We start from the raw sequence: 12,895 nt of genomic DNA, 5'->3' as shown, positions 1-12,895 counted from the left end.
TGACACAGATCCAGTCTCAGGAAGGCCTCACCAGAGAAGGAGACCCCCAGAGCCTCTGAATCAGCTGAAGTACCAGTGCTGTCTGGAACTAAGCTCACAGTCTGGTGAGTGGGCTGAGCCCTGGGCAGGGAAGAGACTACAGGGGTCTATGCTGGTGCTAAGGCAGCACTTGGATTTTACACCCCTACTGAGAACCAGGTGGTAGACTCGAGTAGAAGTGGCCCAGGTCGGGGAGGGGCACAGGCTCATAAGTACTAACAACCACAACACACAAAGCTGGTTGATTGGTAAGTTGGTCTGGGGTCATCTAGGACCAGGAAACAGGCCGGGTGAGGGAAGAACCTGATTCTCCTTAAATCATACCACCTGGGACTTCTGAAGCTTGGGATCCTGCAGCCTGGAAACAGTGGCCCACTTTAAGGAGCTAAAAGTCAAGTAAAAGAAAGGCAAGATGAGCTGACAGAGAAAGGTGAGGACCATAGAAAGTTTCTTCAGTAACAAGGAAGACCAAGGGGCACCCTCAGAGGAAGATGTCAACATCAGGGCCCCTATAATCTAAAGCTCCCAAGAAAAATATGAATTGGTCTCAGGCCATAGAGGTGCTCAAAAAGGACTTTGAAGATAAAATTAGAGAGGTAGAGGTAAAAATGTAAAGAGAAATGAGAGTGATGCAGGAAAGACATGAGAAAAAAGTAACCAGCTTGAAAAGTCAAATGGAAAAGGAGGTACAAAAGCTCTCTGATGAAAATAATTGCTTAAGAATTAGGATTGAACAAATGGAAGCCAGTGACTTTATGAGAAACCAAGACACAATAAAGCAAATCCAAATGAATAAAAAAATAGAGGGCAATGTGAAATATCTTCTGGGAAAAACTGCTGACCTGGAAAATAGGTCCAGGAGAGATAATTTGAAAATTACTGGTCTACCTGAAAACCATGATCAAGGAAAGAGCTTAGACACCATCTTCCAAGATATTCTCAGGGAAAATTGCCCTGAAATTCTAGAAGAAGAAGCTAAAATAGAAACTGAAAGAATCCACCGATCAACTCCTGAAAGAGATCCCAAAAGGAAAACACCTAGGAATATTATAGCCAAATTTCAGAGCTCTCAGGTCAAGGAGAAAATATTGCAAGCTGCCAAAAAGAAAGAATTCAAGTACTGTAGAACCCCAGTCAGGATAGCACAAGATCTAGCAGCTTCTACATTAAAGGACCAGAGGGCATGGAATATGATATTCCAAAGGGCAAAGGAAATGGGATTACAACCAAGAATCACCTACCCAGCAAAACTCAGCATTATCTTTCAGCAGAAAAAATGGGACTTTAATGAAAAAGACGACTTTCAGATATTTGTGATGAAAAGACCTGAACTGAATAGCAAATTTGACTTTCAAATATAAGACCCTAGAGAACCATAAAAAAAAACTGGAGCTGGGGGACATACCTGGGGTCGTACAGTGGGCAACTGTCTTGTGTCTGAGACCAGGTTTTGGCTGGGATCCCCCTGGGTCCAGGGGTGATGATCTGTTCACTGTATCACTTAGCTAGATGATAACATCTTTAGGGTTAAATTGAGGGGTGAAGGGAATTCATTGGGGGAGGGGGAAGGGCAGAAGCGAAATCCTACATGAAAGTAACAGGAAAAGGCTTATGGAGTGGGGGAAGAGATGGGAGAGGAGTGTAACGATTGGAATGACGCCACCTGCTGGAGACTTACTGTAGAAGAGTTCCACCCATGAAGCAAAGGTCTTTGAGGGCAAGACCAGGAGTCTTTTCTTTGGCGTCAGGAAGTGACGCTGGCTAGTGGGAGGAAGAAGGAAGAGACTGGTGCTCGGTCTCGATCTCTTTCCTGAGGACTCTAGCAGAGAAGGGAGCTAGAAATGCGCTCTCCCTTTAATAGATAGGAATCCAGGCCTTTCTCTCTCTCTTTATCAAATTCTTATTCTCCTTAATAAATGCTTAAAAGTCTAAAGCTTATAATTTATTGGTGACCACTCATTAGATATTTTAGACAGACTAGCTAGAATTTTAGCCCTTAACAGGAGCAGGGCAGTAAATGAATTTTACGTTCATCAGAAAAGGCTCAAAGATCTTAAACTCATCAGAGCTGCCTCAAGGAGAGACTAATAGACACCCAACTGGGTGGAGTAATCTATTTAATCTGGGCAGTAAATGAGCCTTAACACTCATCAAAATTGGCTCAAAGACCTCAGTCTCATTAGAATTGGCTCAAGGAAGGAATAATGTACACACTCAATTGGGTAGAGTAATCTCTATAACCCTGCAGGAAAATAGGAGGGGAAAGGGATAAAGAGAGAGGGGCAAAAGAAGGAAGGGCAGAGTGGGGGAGGGGACAGACAGAAGCAAATCCCTTTTGAAGAATGATAGGATGAAAGAAGATGGATAATAGAATAAATATCATGGGGAAGGGAATAGGATGGAAGGGAAACAGTTAAAAATAGTAATCATGAAAAAGAGAAAAGGGGGAAAATTGTACAAAAAATATTTAGAGCAACTCTTGGTGGAGGCTAAGAATTGAGAATCAAGGGAATGTCCATCAATTGAGGAATGATGGAAAAAGCTGTGTTATATGATTGTAGTGGAATGGACTTGTGCTACAGGAAATGACAAACAGGATGATCCCCGAAAAACCTTGAAAAACTAATGAACATCAGTGTATAGTGATGTGAGCAGAGCTGCTTAGTGACAGCAGTATTGTTCAATGAGTAATTGTGAATGACAACTTCTCTCAGCAGTGCAATGATCCAAGACAATCCCAAGGAACTAATGAGGAAACTTACTATGCACTCCTATAGAAAGAACTGATAAAAAGAACACTTGTGGATTGTACATATATAACCTGATTGTGATCTTGTGGAGGGGGGGAGAAAAATTTGGAACTCTAAATCCTATGAAAATGAATGTTGAAAACTACCCTTACATGTAAATGGAAAATAAAATAAATGCAAATTAAAAGAAAAAAAGGGAATTAACCATTACCATAAACTTCTTTTTTTTTTTTTTGTGGGGCAATGAGGGTTAAACCATAAACTTCTAAAATGTCTAGTATATTTTCATTTTCTTTGTCAAGATAAATTAAAATTAACTTTATTTTGAGATTTCTGGGATTAGTTTTAAGATAGTATCATAAAAACACTATTGGGGGGCAGCTAGGTAGTGCAGTAGATAAAGCACTGGCCCTGGATTCAGGAGGACCTGAGTTCAAATCAGGCTTCAAACACTTGACACTTAGTAGCTGTGTGACCCTGGGCAAGTCACTTAACCCTCATTGCCCCGAAAACAAACAAAAACCCCTATTGGGAAGTGCTAGTCATGCTTTTTTCACTCATATATAAAATGGAGATGAAAGGCTCGTAGTGGACAGAAAGTTTCTGGGCTCAAGTCCCACCTCTGACTTTTACTGGTTGGGTTACCTTGGGTAAATCATTCATTTCTTAAGCCTCTTATTTCAACCTGATTATTTAACTGAAACTCTTTTCTCCAAAGTTACCAATTACCTAATTGTGGCCTTTCCTCAATGCTCATCTGGAATACAATATGTGCTTAATAAGCGCTTATTGATTGCTGACTGTCCTTTCTAGGTTTTCTTTTGATACTTCGCTATTCTGTTTCCCTTACCAGTCTGACCTCCCTTCAGTTTCCTTTGCTGGATCATTATCCATATCTTACCTTCTAACCATAGGTGAACCCCAAGCCTCTATCCAGGGCTGTTTTTTCTATTCTCTTGGTGCCCTTACACAATACCTATTGATTCAATGATCATTTCTATGCAGATTTATTTATCCAAATTTATACCAAATTTATTTATCCAGCTGTGATTTCTGTCCTGAGCATCAGTCTTATCCACCCTACCAACTGTCCATGGACATTTTAAAGTGGATGTTTTATAGACATTTCAAACTCAACATATACTCAGAATAGAACTCATTATATATATATATATATATATATATTGGTGAGGCAATTGGGGTTAAGTGACTTGCCTAGGGTCACACAGCTAGTAAGTGTTAACTGTCTGAGGCTGGGTTTGAACTCAGGTCCTCCTGACTCCAGGGCTGGTTCTCTATCTACTGAGCCACCTAGCTGCCCCTAGAACTCATTATTTTCACTCAAGGCCCAACTCTTTTTCTAACTTTCGTAGTTGTTTTGGGTACCACCAGTCTTTCTTTTCCTTTTTTTTTTTGGGGGGGGGGGCATCATTCTTTCTAATGATTCAAATACACGACCATGACTCTTCACTCTCCCTTGTCCCATGTATCCATTTGGTTATAAGTGTTGGTTACTTCCACAATATTTCTCAAATCTGTCCCCTTTTCTCCACTTACAGAGCCACTACCTTAGTTAAGGCCTTATTACTTTGTCTAGAGTACAAAAGCCTCCTGATTAGTTTCCTTTCTTAAGTCTTTCCCCTTTTCAATCCATCCTCTAAGATTTGCTAATGCTAAATAATGCTGCTAAAACAGAAGTCTAACCATATCATTACACTATTCATGAAGCTCTAATGGCTCTCCCTTATATCTAGGATGAAATAAAACTCCTCTGTTTAGCATTTGAAGTCTTTCACAAACTGGATCCAGTCATTTTCTCCTCCCCACCCCATCCTGCCCACCCTTTTTTTTTCAGTCATTTCCCACATTATGGTCACTTTTTTTGGTCCAGCCAAACTGGTCTTCTTATAGTCTCTCAGACACAACATTTCACCTCTCATCTCCATGCTTTTGCATAGGCTGTTTCCTTTGTCTGGAATGCATTTCCTTCTAAAATGGTCCTCTGAATACCTCATTCCCTTCAAAGCTCAACTCGAATGCCACATCCTACATGAGGCCTTTCTTGATAACTCAGTTGCTAGTGTTTCTCTCCCCCAAATTACTTTGTATGTACTTATATGGATACATTATGTTTCCCTTGATACATTATAAGTTTTTTGAAGGCTGAAACTGTTTCATTATTATTTTTATTCCCAGGGCTTGGCACATGGTAGATGTTTGATTGAACAGTTGCAGATTTGCCTTAGTATTGAGACTTTCCTAACCAGGATCCTTAGAATAATGAAGTCATAGGTCTGGACCAAAAAAAAGGGAGGAAAGAAGGGAGATAATTATCCTTAGAAATATTTGCGTTGAGGAACAGATTATTAAATAAAATAGGAACTACGTTAATAAAGAAACTTGGAAACTAGGCCTAAAAAGAGTCCAGTGGAAAAACAGACTATTACTAAATAGGTCTCACCTTCTTTCCATTCCGGGAATTGATGGTTTGCACTTGTTCCATTCCCAAACAACCCATCTCCGCCTTACTGGGTTTTTTACATCTGAGCCATTTCTGTTTTCGGTGGTCTTCCATATACTGAAGCAAGAACATAAAGTCAATTATCTTAGAGGATCAAAGATTTCTCTACAGTAGTAGGTAGGGTGGCTTATATTATAACTAGAAAGGACTAAGTAGAATAGTGCCACTAAGTGTCTTCCTCAGAAAGGGATGAGGGAATATAAACTAGAGACAACACAAATTTGTTTCTGACATGCTTGATCTTTCTCATACAGATTCAAACACTATGGGAATGAATTTAAATGGTCACTTACAGCTAGGAATCGAGGATCAACAGCAAATTCTGGATGACCCTGTAACCACATCTCCAGCTCAGCCCGACGAGGGGCATCCTCACCCACCAGCAAAGTGCCATCGACCTTATTAATGACAGGAATCCGGGCTTCCAAGTCTACATCAAGGTGATGAGGTTCCTCCATACACTCTACCTCCAGCTGTAAACTCAGAACCCAACTTATCAGTACATTCTCTTATTTGGAGGAAAGACAGTCATATCCATAAAATGAATTGAAGAACTTATATGTTCCCAAACCATACTCCATTTAATGCTCACTTTTTTAATTAGGAAGAAAGGCCTGTAAGACCTCATCATATTATCCTATTAGAGGTCCAGGTACACTCACCTCCACTAGCTTCTTTCGGCTCCCCTTCTTCTTATGGAATAGTGGATGTCCATCTCCTAGCACTCCATTGGCCATCAACTTGTGCTTCTGGAACGTCAATTTCAATCCTTCTTCCTAGGAGACACATCAAGCACGCATGACATAATATAGCACATGTTCTCAAACTAAAAACTAAGCCCTAGTGAACCTGAACTCTGTATCACTGTATGTTTCCAAAACTAAGAAAAGGGAGGCCACCTGATTGGCTATCAGAAGTTGGGGCTAACAAAACTTTCACACCCTTTTTTTCTCAGAAATATCTCCATCTCCTGGCCCTGTGCCCCTCAGATGTCTACAAGAGAAGTGAAGTTTAACTCAGTAACACTCAGTGCAGAGCATCACTGCCCTACCTAGTGCTTCAGTATTAGCATGGCGACTCATCACAGAGGCACATATCTGGAAAGAGATTTGGGTACTTCTCCCTACTCTATGATGACTGACAAGCTGTGTTTATCATTGAGGGGTTGGCAATTAAATTTCAGTATACACTGACTCAGAGTCTTAGATAAGGTACAGATGAGCAACATGTTCAAAGGACTGAAAAGTGAACTAAAGATTTGATTTTAACACTAATTTGATTTTTAACTTCATTCAGTAGTATTATTTCAATTTCTCTATGTATTATATAAAAATGCCATCCTACTTCAGATGATTGTTTTAACTGAAAAGAAGAAAAAAATATGTACTTGTGCAAACATGAAATGCTAAATGATTTTAAAAGTAACTACAAGCTTTCTAATAACTGATTTAGTGGATCCAATTGTTATCAAAATTTTCTTAAGTAATATTGTTTCTACCTGCTGCTGCTGCTTCTTTTTTTTTGCTGGGCAATTGGGGTTAAGTGACTTGCCCAGGGTCACCCAGCTAGGAAGTGTCAAGTGTCTGAGGCCAGATTTGAACTCAGGTCCTCCTGAATCCAGGGCCGGTGCTTTATCCACTGCGCCATCTAGCTGCCCCTCTACCTGCTTCTTATGGAAGAGAATTAATGATCTGAACTCTAATTTCTTTTCCATTTTGAAGTCTTTTAGTCAAATCAGCTCAACCTCTTAGCTGAGCTAGTGAGAGTAGTTAAAGCAAAGAATCAATTCCCCTACTCCCCTTTACCAAAGGTGTTCAGCTCACATCTTTGATCTGGACTGTGAATTCCTTCTCATCCATGCCCCGTCGAAGTTTGGTGAACTGGGCTGCAGCAGTACTGACAGCAGCCACCTCCTCTTCTGCCATGGAAGCTGCACTACTACTTCGAGGTGTGGGCACAGGTGAGTCACCATATTCGCCTGGAGCCAGCAGAGGACTATCCAGCAGATGATTGCCTTGTCCCAGTGACCCTCCCGTTACCATTTCTTGGTTCCGGCGGCTGGAGGGCCATTTCCCTGAAAGGACAGCCTGGCAGACGAGGTCAATGCGGTTTATCAGGACACGATCCTTATCAGGAAGAAACAGAACCAATATTAGTTTTAGTCCAGATGTTGACTACAAAATGTATTTAGTAATCCCAAAGAGTGCTGCCAAATCTTCTGTAGTGGCTAAGATGCTTTGTGAGGCAAAGCCTTTATGGAACAGAGGCTAGTCCCCAGATTCCAAACCTCCTAAACCCAGTCAAACTACACTACAGACACCAAAGAACTAGCAGGACTGATTCCCCACAATGAAAAAACAAAACAAAACAAAAACTTCCAGTCCAACCTCTCCCTCTAACCTCCAATAATAGTTTCCCCTTCATTTTGGGTCTTGAAATACATTGTTACCTTGGGCCATTCAGAAGCTCTCTGCCTCTCCTGAAGCAGCAACAGTTCAGGAGTCATTTGCTCGCCATCTTCATTAGGGAATCCATCTTGGGACATAGTGAGGGACATGAGACTCTCTTCATCGTAGAGCTTGGAGCAGGACTGGTCAGCACCTGGAGATGACACACAGAAATACTCAAATGAGCAGAAGAGAAATTACATTATGACTGAAAGGATAAATTTCATTTGGGCTATGAAATCAAATCCTGAGAATCTCATGAAGAATAATTCATTTAGAAAACAAGGGGAGGGGCAGCTAGGTGGTGCAGTGGATAGAGCACCGGCCCTGGATTCAGGAAGACCTGAGTTCAAATCTGGTCTCAGACACTTTACACACTTACTAGCTGTGTGACCCTAGGCAAGTCACTTAACCCCAATTGCCTCACCAAAAAAAAAAAAAAAGAAAGAAAAGAAAACAAGGGGAAATTATTTGTAGAGGTGGGGAACTATGGATATGGACTATTGTATATTATCAGATTTGACTAAAGTGTGTTGGCTGATTTTGCTGAACTGCCCTGTTTTCCTTTAAAAAATTCTTTGTCACAAATGATGGCATGATTAGTAGGAGAGGGAGGAGGATATATTCAGAAATAAAAGTGATATAAAATCACACGATAGATAAAAACAAGATGATAAAAGAAAGGGAAGAATAAGAGGAAAAACAAAAGGATCAACAATCTATATAACATGCACTTACTCAGCTTCTCTTCCTTTTCATCTTCACTATCTTCAGTGCTAGAGCTGGAGCTGGATGAGGAGGAAGAAGAGGAGGAGGATGGTGACAGTTTGCTTAAGTCCAGCTCAGAGTCCGAATCATCTTCTTCCTCCAGTTTGACTGGTGGAACACTTTGGGAAGCCATGGGGGTAGGATCAGAGGGGGCCACCCGTAGCTCATAGTCTTGTGGGGCTGGCCTGTTTTTGGCCACTGCCTCATGCTCTAGTTTTAAGGCCAGACTCTCCAGGCTGGGGATACGGGTTGCTGCCTCCTCTGGTAGCTTTTCAGTAGGAGCATCTGGACGAAGGGGCAGTGGTGAGGCAGTGCTTGAGGCATACTGTTGGTGTAGCAGTGGGGTAGAACAACGTGACAGGGATGGAGCTGGTGCCCCTGCCTGTTGGCTCTGCATGTAATTCATACGGGCAGCCAGGAAAGAGAAGTCTGGGTCCTGCATAATATTGCAGTCTGTTTGGCTCACCCCATGGCGGGCTGCCCCTCGGAGAAGTTCCCCATCATGTCGAACTGGTTCCCACCACTTGGGCAGTTCAGGGCCTGGGGGTTGGCACAAAGCCAATCGGTCTTCTAATAACGGATGACAAAGTACTTGTTCCCGTAATCGCCGAAGCAACTCAATTCGGAAAAGAGTACGTGAGGCCCTCTCCTCTGTGATGGGTTCAATGAATAGAGTGGGGTCTGGGGATTCTGCAGGGAGACACAAGTGAAGAAGAGTTAATTGATAGTTGTTTTATCATTTCTTCCCAGTCATCTTGGATTTGCCTTAGAGCCACTTACCATCTCCAGCAGCAGGGGGCAGACGACACACCTGTCGGCACATGGCCACAAAACCATGGAAGTACTTGGTAAGGCTTTCATCTGTTTTTTTGTCCAGGCGAGCAAATGTTCGGAATCGATCCCAGTGGAAGTGTAGGGTGTCAGGATCAAACTCCACTCCAAAGGTTGACACCACTCGATAGAAATCTGATTCCTCACGCCTCGTCCATCTATAAATTGGAAGAAAAAAATACAGGATGAATTAACAGGTGAGCATAGGAGGCTTGTTACAGTTTGCCAACTTAAATACACCAGTGACAACAAAATTTAAAAGGAGAAGAAATAAACATGCTCAAGGAGGCGGCAGAAAAGGTGGTTAATGGTAGCTGAAAAACAGAATTAACAAACTAGCTATTAATGAACATAGTATATCAATGGTTTTCCTTATTACAGGTGACATTCCTGGGATACTGTGCTCAAAAGTGGATTTCTTAATCCCAAAGGCTTTATAACTTTATCAAGTAAGAGACTGTCTCTCTCTAAGAGGCTCTTAAGATTTCCTCCCTTTAGAAACTTAATTGAGAAATGACTAGCAGGAGAAAGATAACACAATTAGAAATAAGCCAAATTTATTTATTTATCCCCCTTCAACTGATTTACCGCTGCTGCTTCTCTCGCCGTGCAATTTCTTTCAGTTTGAAGGCTGCCTCGCAACGTCGCCGCCGCCGGTCCCCACGCTCTGCTGCTTCTATCTTCATCTGTTCTCGCTTGTAGCTACGTTGATAAGCAGTAACCAGACGTCGAAGTCTGGCTGTCAGGGCTGAGCCTGGAGGCCAAAAGAGATGACCTGGCTGCTGGGTCACCTGGACTGTGGGAAGTAAAGTAGAGTAAGTAAGGAATGGAGAAAGGGCTGGTGAAGGAGACAGACTAAGATTTCAACCCACCCAAAGTCCAAACACCAAGACTATCCCAGCCAATTAGGAGAAAATTAAGATAGTACTCCTTACAATTTGTTCTCTCTTAGCCCAGCCTCCCCCATGAAAAACTGAACTTTTGAAACCCAGGTTACCTTCATCACTGTCAATCACAGAAATCTCCTCATCCATCATCATCAAAGGGTCACCCTAGAGAAAGAGACCCATCCCACCAAGAGAATGGGGAAAAAGGAAGATGTTGAAATGCTGAAATTCCCCTGTGCTCCTTTTGCTCCTTCCTCCTGGGCATCAAGTGGAGCAAGAATGATTGTCAATGAAATTACGATCCACTGAAAGATGCAAACATTGTAAATCTCACGGCCCCGTGCATGTGTGTGTGTGTGTGTGTGTGTGTGTGTGTGTGTGTGTGTGTGTGTGTGTGTATGTCTGTCTACTGCTGGGGGGGGAGAGAGAATGTATGGAATGCAGTTCATAGAGGTTTAGTAAGGCAATCTAAGAAATCAATCAAATATTTGTTTTTTTTTTTTTTTAGTGAGGCAATTGGGGTTAAGTGACTTGCCCAGGGTCACACAGCTAGTAAGTGTTAAGTGTCTGAGGCTGGATTTGAACTCAGGTACTCCTGACTCCAGGGCTGGTGCTCTATCCACTGCGCCATCTAGCTGCCCCATCAATCAAATATTTAAATTTTGAGGAGGAGCCCTATCACACAGGAGCTAAGGATGGGAAAAGATTTCATTCTCACCTCATCCTCTTGGTCCTTTGGGGGGCCTTGAAGTGGCTTATATTCAGGATCTTCACAGTCCTTATCAAAGTCAACCCTAAAACCATATAGAGAAACCAAGAAGAATTAATGACTTATCTTGTTTTATTGGTAAGAAGTTGGGATGAAGGCCTATCAAAACACAAATGCAACAGAGTAAATCAACTCCATTCCAGAGCCTCACTTGGGTGCTAGCTCTGGCCTTGAAATATCCAGAGAGAAGGGGAAGAAGTCCTATTTCAGCAAAGTAAGTAAGTCAGAGAAGTAATAAGGGACCCTGGCTATAATAAAGAAGTACCAGCCACCATTTTGCTTCATAAAGGCTGTTAGTTCTCTCTGGTCTAGCAACTAATTTTCAAGACCTGTCTTCAATCTTGCATCTACCTTTTTTTTGTTTTTTTTTGTGGGGCAATGGGGGTTAAGTGACTTGCCCAGGGTCACACAGCTAGGAAGTGTCAAGTGTCTGAGGCCAGATTTGAACTCAGGTACTCCTGAATCCAGGGCCGGTGCTTTATCCACTGCGCCACCTAGCCACCCCATATCTACTTTTTTTGATAATGAAGGTAATGCTAGGTTACATTTGGGAGAGGGAAGGAAATCAGTGAAAATCACTAACAAAAAATAAGTTTAGTTCTACATCACTCTAGAGAGGTTTCAGAAAGCCTACAAGATCCTCTTTTCCCTTGATCCATCATTTGTGGAAAACTCTTTATTTCTGTTCTCTACTTCCTTCACTCATTGTCTTAAATGTTAACCCATCCCACAATGTGATGAACGCAATATAAATTCAGATACCCAGGTCTTTGTTCAAGACATCAATCTGAGCCACCTCAGAGATGAGATTGTCTGAGAAGAACAAAGACAGTCAAATGACACTACCATTTATAGCATTTGGTTTTCATTGCTTCTGAAATGGAACAAAGATCCTAAAGAACTAGAACTAGGGGATTAATTAATTTACTGAGTACTGAACAAGAAATACTTGGTACTAAATGAGAGACCATGGTCTTTATTTGATGCTGATACAGAAGAAAGGCCAACTCTTTGTTAACTTACCAAGGAAAAAGGGAAAATAATATAACCTGAAACTAAAGGATACAAGATCAATCCAGAGGAGAGGAAGACTCTGGACAACTGGCCATTCCTGCCCTGTCCCTTTCTGAAAAATCAATACCACTGCATAGAAGGCTAAACTAAGCATGTCTATAATCTATTTAATGTACAACAGCCTCCCCCTCCCACCCCCCTCCCCTGTGCCTCCAAAACAGAATAGCATTTAAATTTGCCATGACTAATTCTCACCAACTACTTTTCCCCTTTAATCATTCTCTTCAATATTTAACTCCTATTACTTCAAAGGATCATAGATTTAGAGCTAGAAGTTACCTCAATGACCATTTTGTCCAACTTTCCCTACTATTTCAATTTTATTATTTTATTTTCTTATTTTTCATGTTTAGCACATCACACTGTTTGAAAGAAAGGGGATGGATAAACACAACAACAACAAAAAGACCCAATTTCTTTTGAGGAACATAAACAGAATTATGTTGTCACTTGAATTTTGAACATTACACAGGACTGCTGATGATCACCCAAGAGAGTAGCATGATTATATTTTCAATGAAAACTTCCATTATATATTTTATGACACTGATATACTCTCAATTTGACATTTCTCTCATGATCCTTGTCATGAGTCCTATTTTTTACTTTTATAAAGTAACCAGCTATCAGGAATTTGAGTTACAAACTTGTGTAACTTTGAAAATAAACACATAAACTTTTTTTTTTTTAGTGAGGCATTTGGGTTAAGTGACTTGCCCAGGGTCACACAGCTAGTAAGTGTTAAGTGTCTGAGGCTGGATTTGAACTCAGGTACTCCTGACTCCAGGGCTGGTGCTCTATCCACTGTA

The 12,895-nt window shown here is 41.4% G+C and overlaps 1 protein-coding gene and 1 non-coding gene across 7 annotated transcripts in view; both read right to left on the bottom strand.

Annotated features, from left to right (window-relative positions):
* CHD8 (chromodomain helicase DNA binding protein 8) overlaps positions 1 to 12,895 on the bottom strand; it is a 64,986-nt gene that overhangs the window by 4,561 nt on the left and 47,530 nt on the right. For all 6 annotated transcript variants that reach the window (XM_043983053.1, XM_043983050.1, XM_043983055.1 and 3 more), the window contains 10 exons: positions 10,962 to 11,037; positions 10,354 to 10,408; positions 9,945 to 10,152; positions 9,306 to 9,514; positions 8,496 to 9,215; positions 7,760 to 7,911; positions 7,134 to 7,436; positions 5,973 to 6,086; positions 5,604 to 5,783; positions 5,251 to 5,367 (listed from right to left, as the gene is read on the bottom strand). In XM_043983053.1, the coding sequence (XP_043838988.1) occupies positions 5,251 to 5,367; positions 5,604 to 5,783; positions 5,973 to 6,086; positions 7,134 to 7,436; positions 7,760 to 7,911; positions 8,496 to 9,215; positions 9,306 to 9,514; positions 9,945 to 10,152; positions 10,354 to 10,408; positions 10,962 to 11,037 (2,134 nt within the window). The remainder of the gene's footprint in view (positions 1 to 5,250; positions 5,368 to 5,603; positions 5,784 to 5,972; positions 6,087 to 7,133; positions 7,437 to 7,759; positions 7,912 to 8,495; positions 9,216 to 9,305; positions 9,515 to 9,944; positions 10,153 to 10,353; positions 10,409 to 10,961; positions 11,038 to 12,895) is intronic.
* LOC122745078 lies at positions 6,291 to 6,400 on the bottom strand. Its single transcript, XR_006355369.1, has one exon. It is a non-coding gene; the product is annotated as a small nucleolar RNA U6-53/MBII-28 (small nucleolar RNA).

The sequence above is a fragment of the Dromiciops gliroides genome, chromosome 2 (assembly GCF_019393635.1).
Source record: "Dromiciops gliroides isolate mDroGli1 chromosome 2, mDroGli1.pri, whole genome shotgun sequence".
NCBI classification, from domain to species: domain Eukaryota; kingdom Metazoa; phylum Chordata; class Mammalia; order Microbiotheria; family Microbiotheriidae; genus Dromiciops; species Dromiciops gliroides.
The sequence above is the reverse complement of the archived record's forward strand: the minus strand, read 5'-3'. Positions and strand labels throughout refer to the sequence as shown.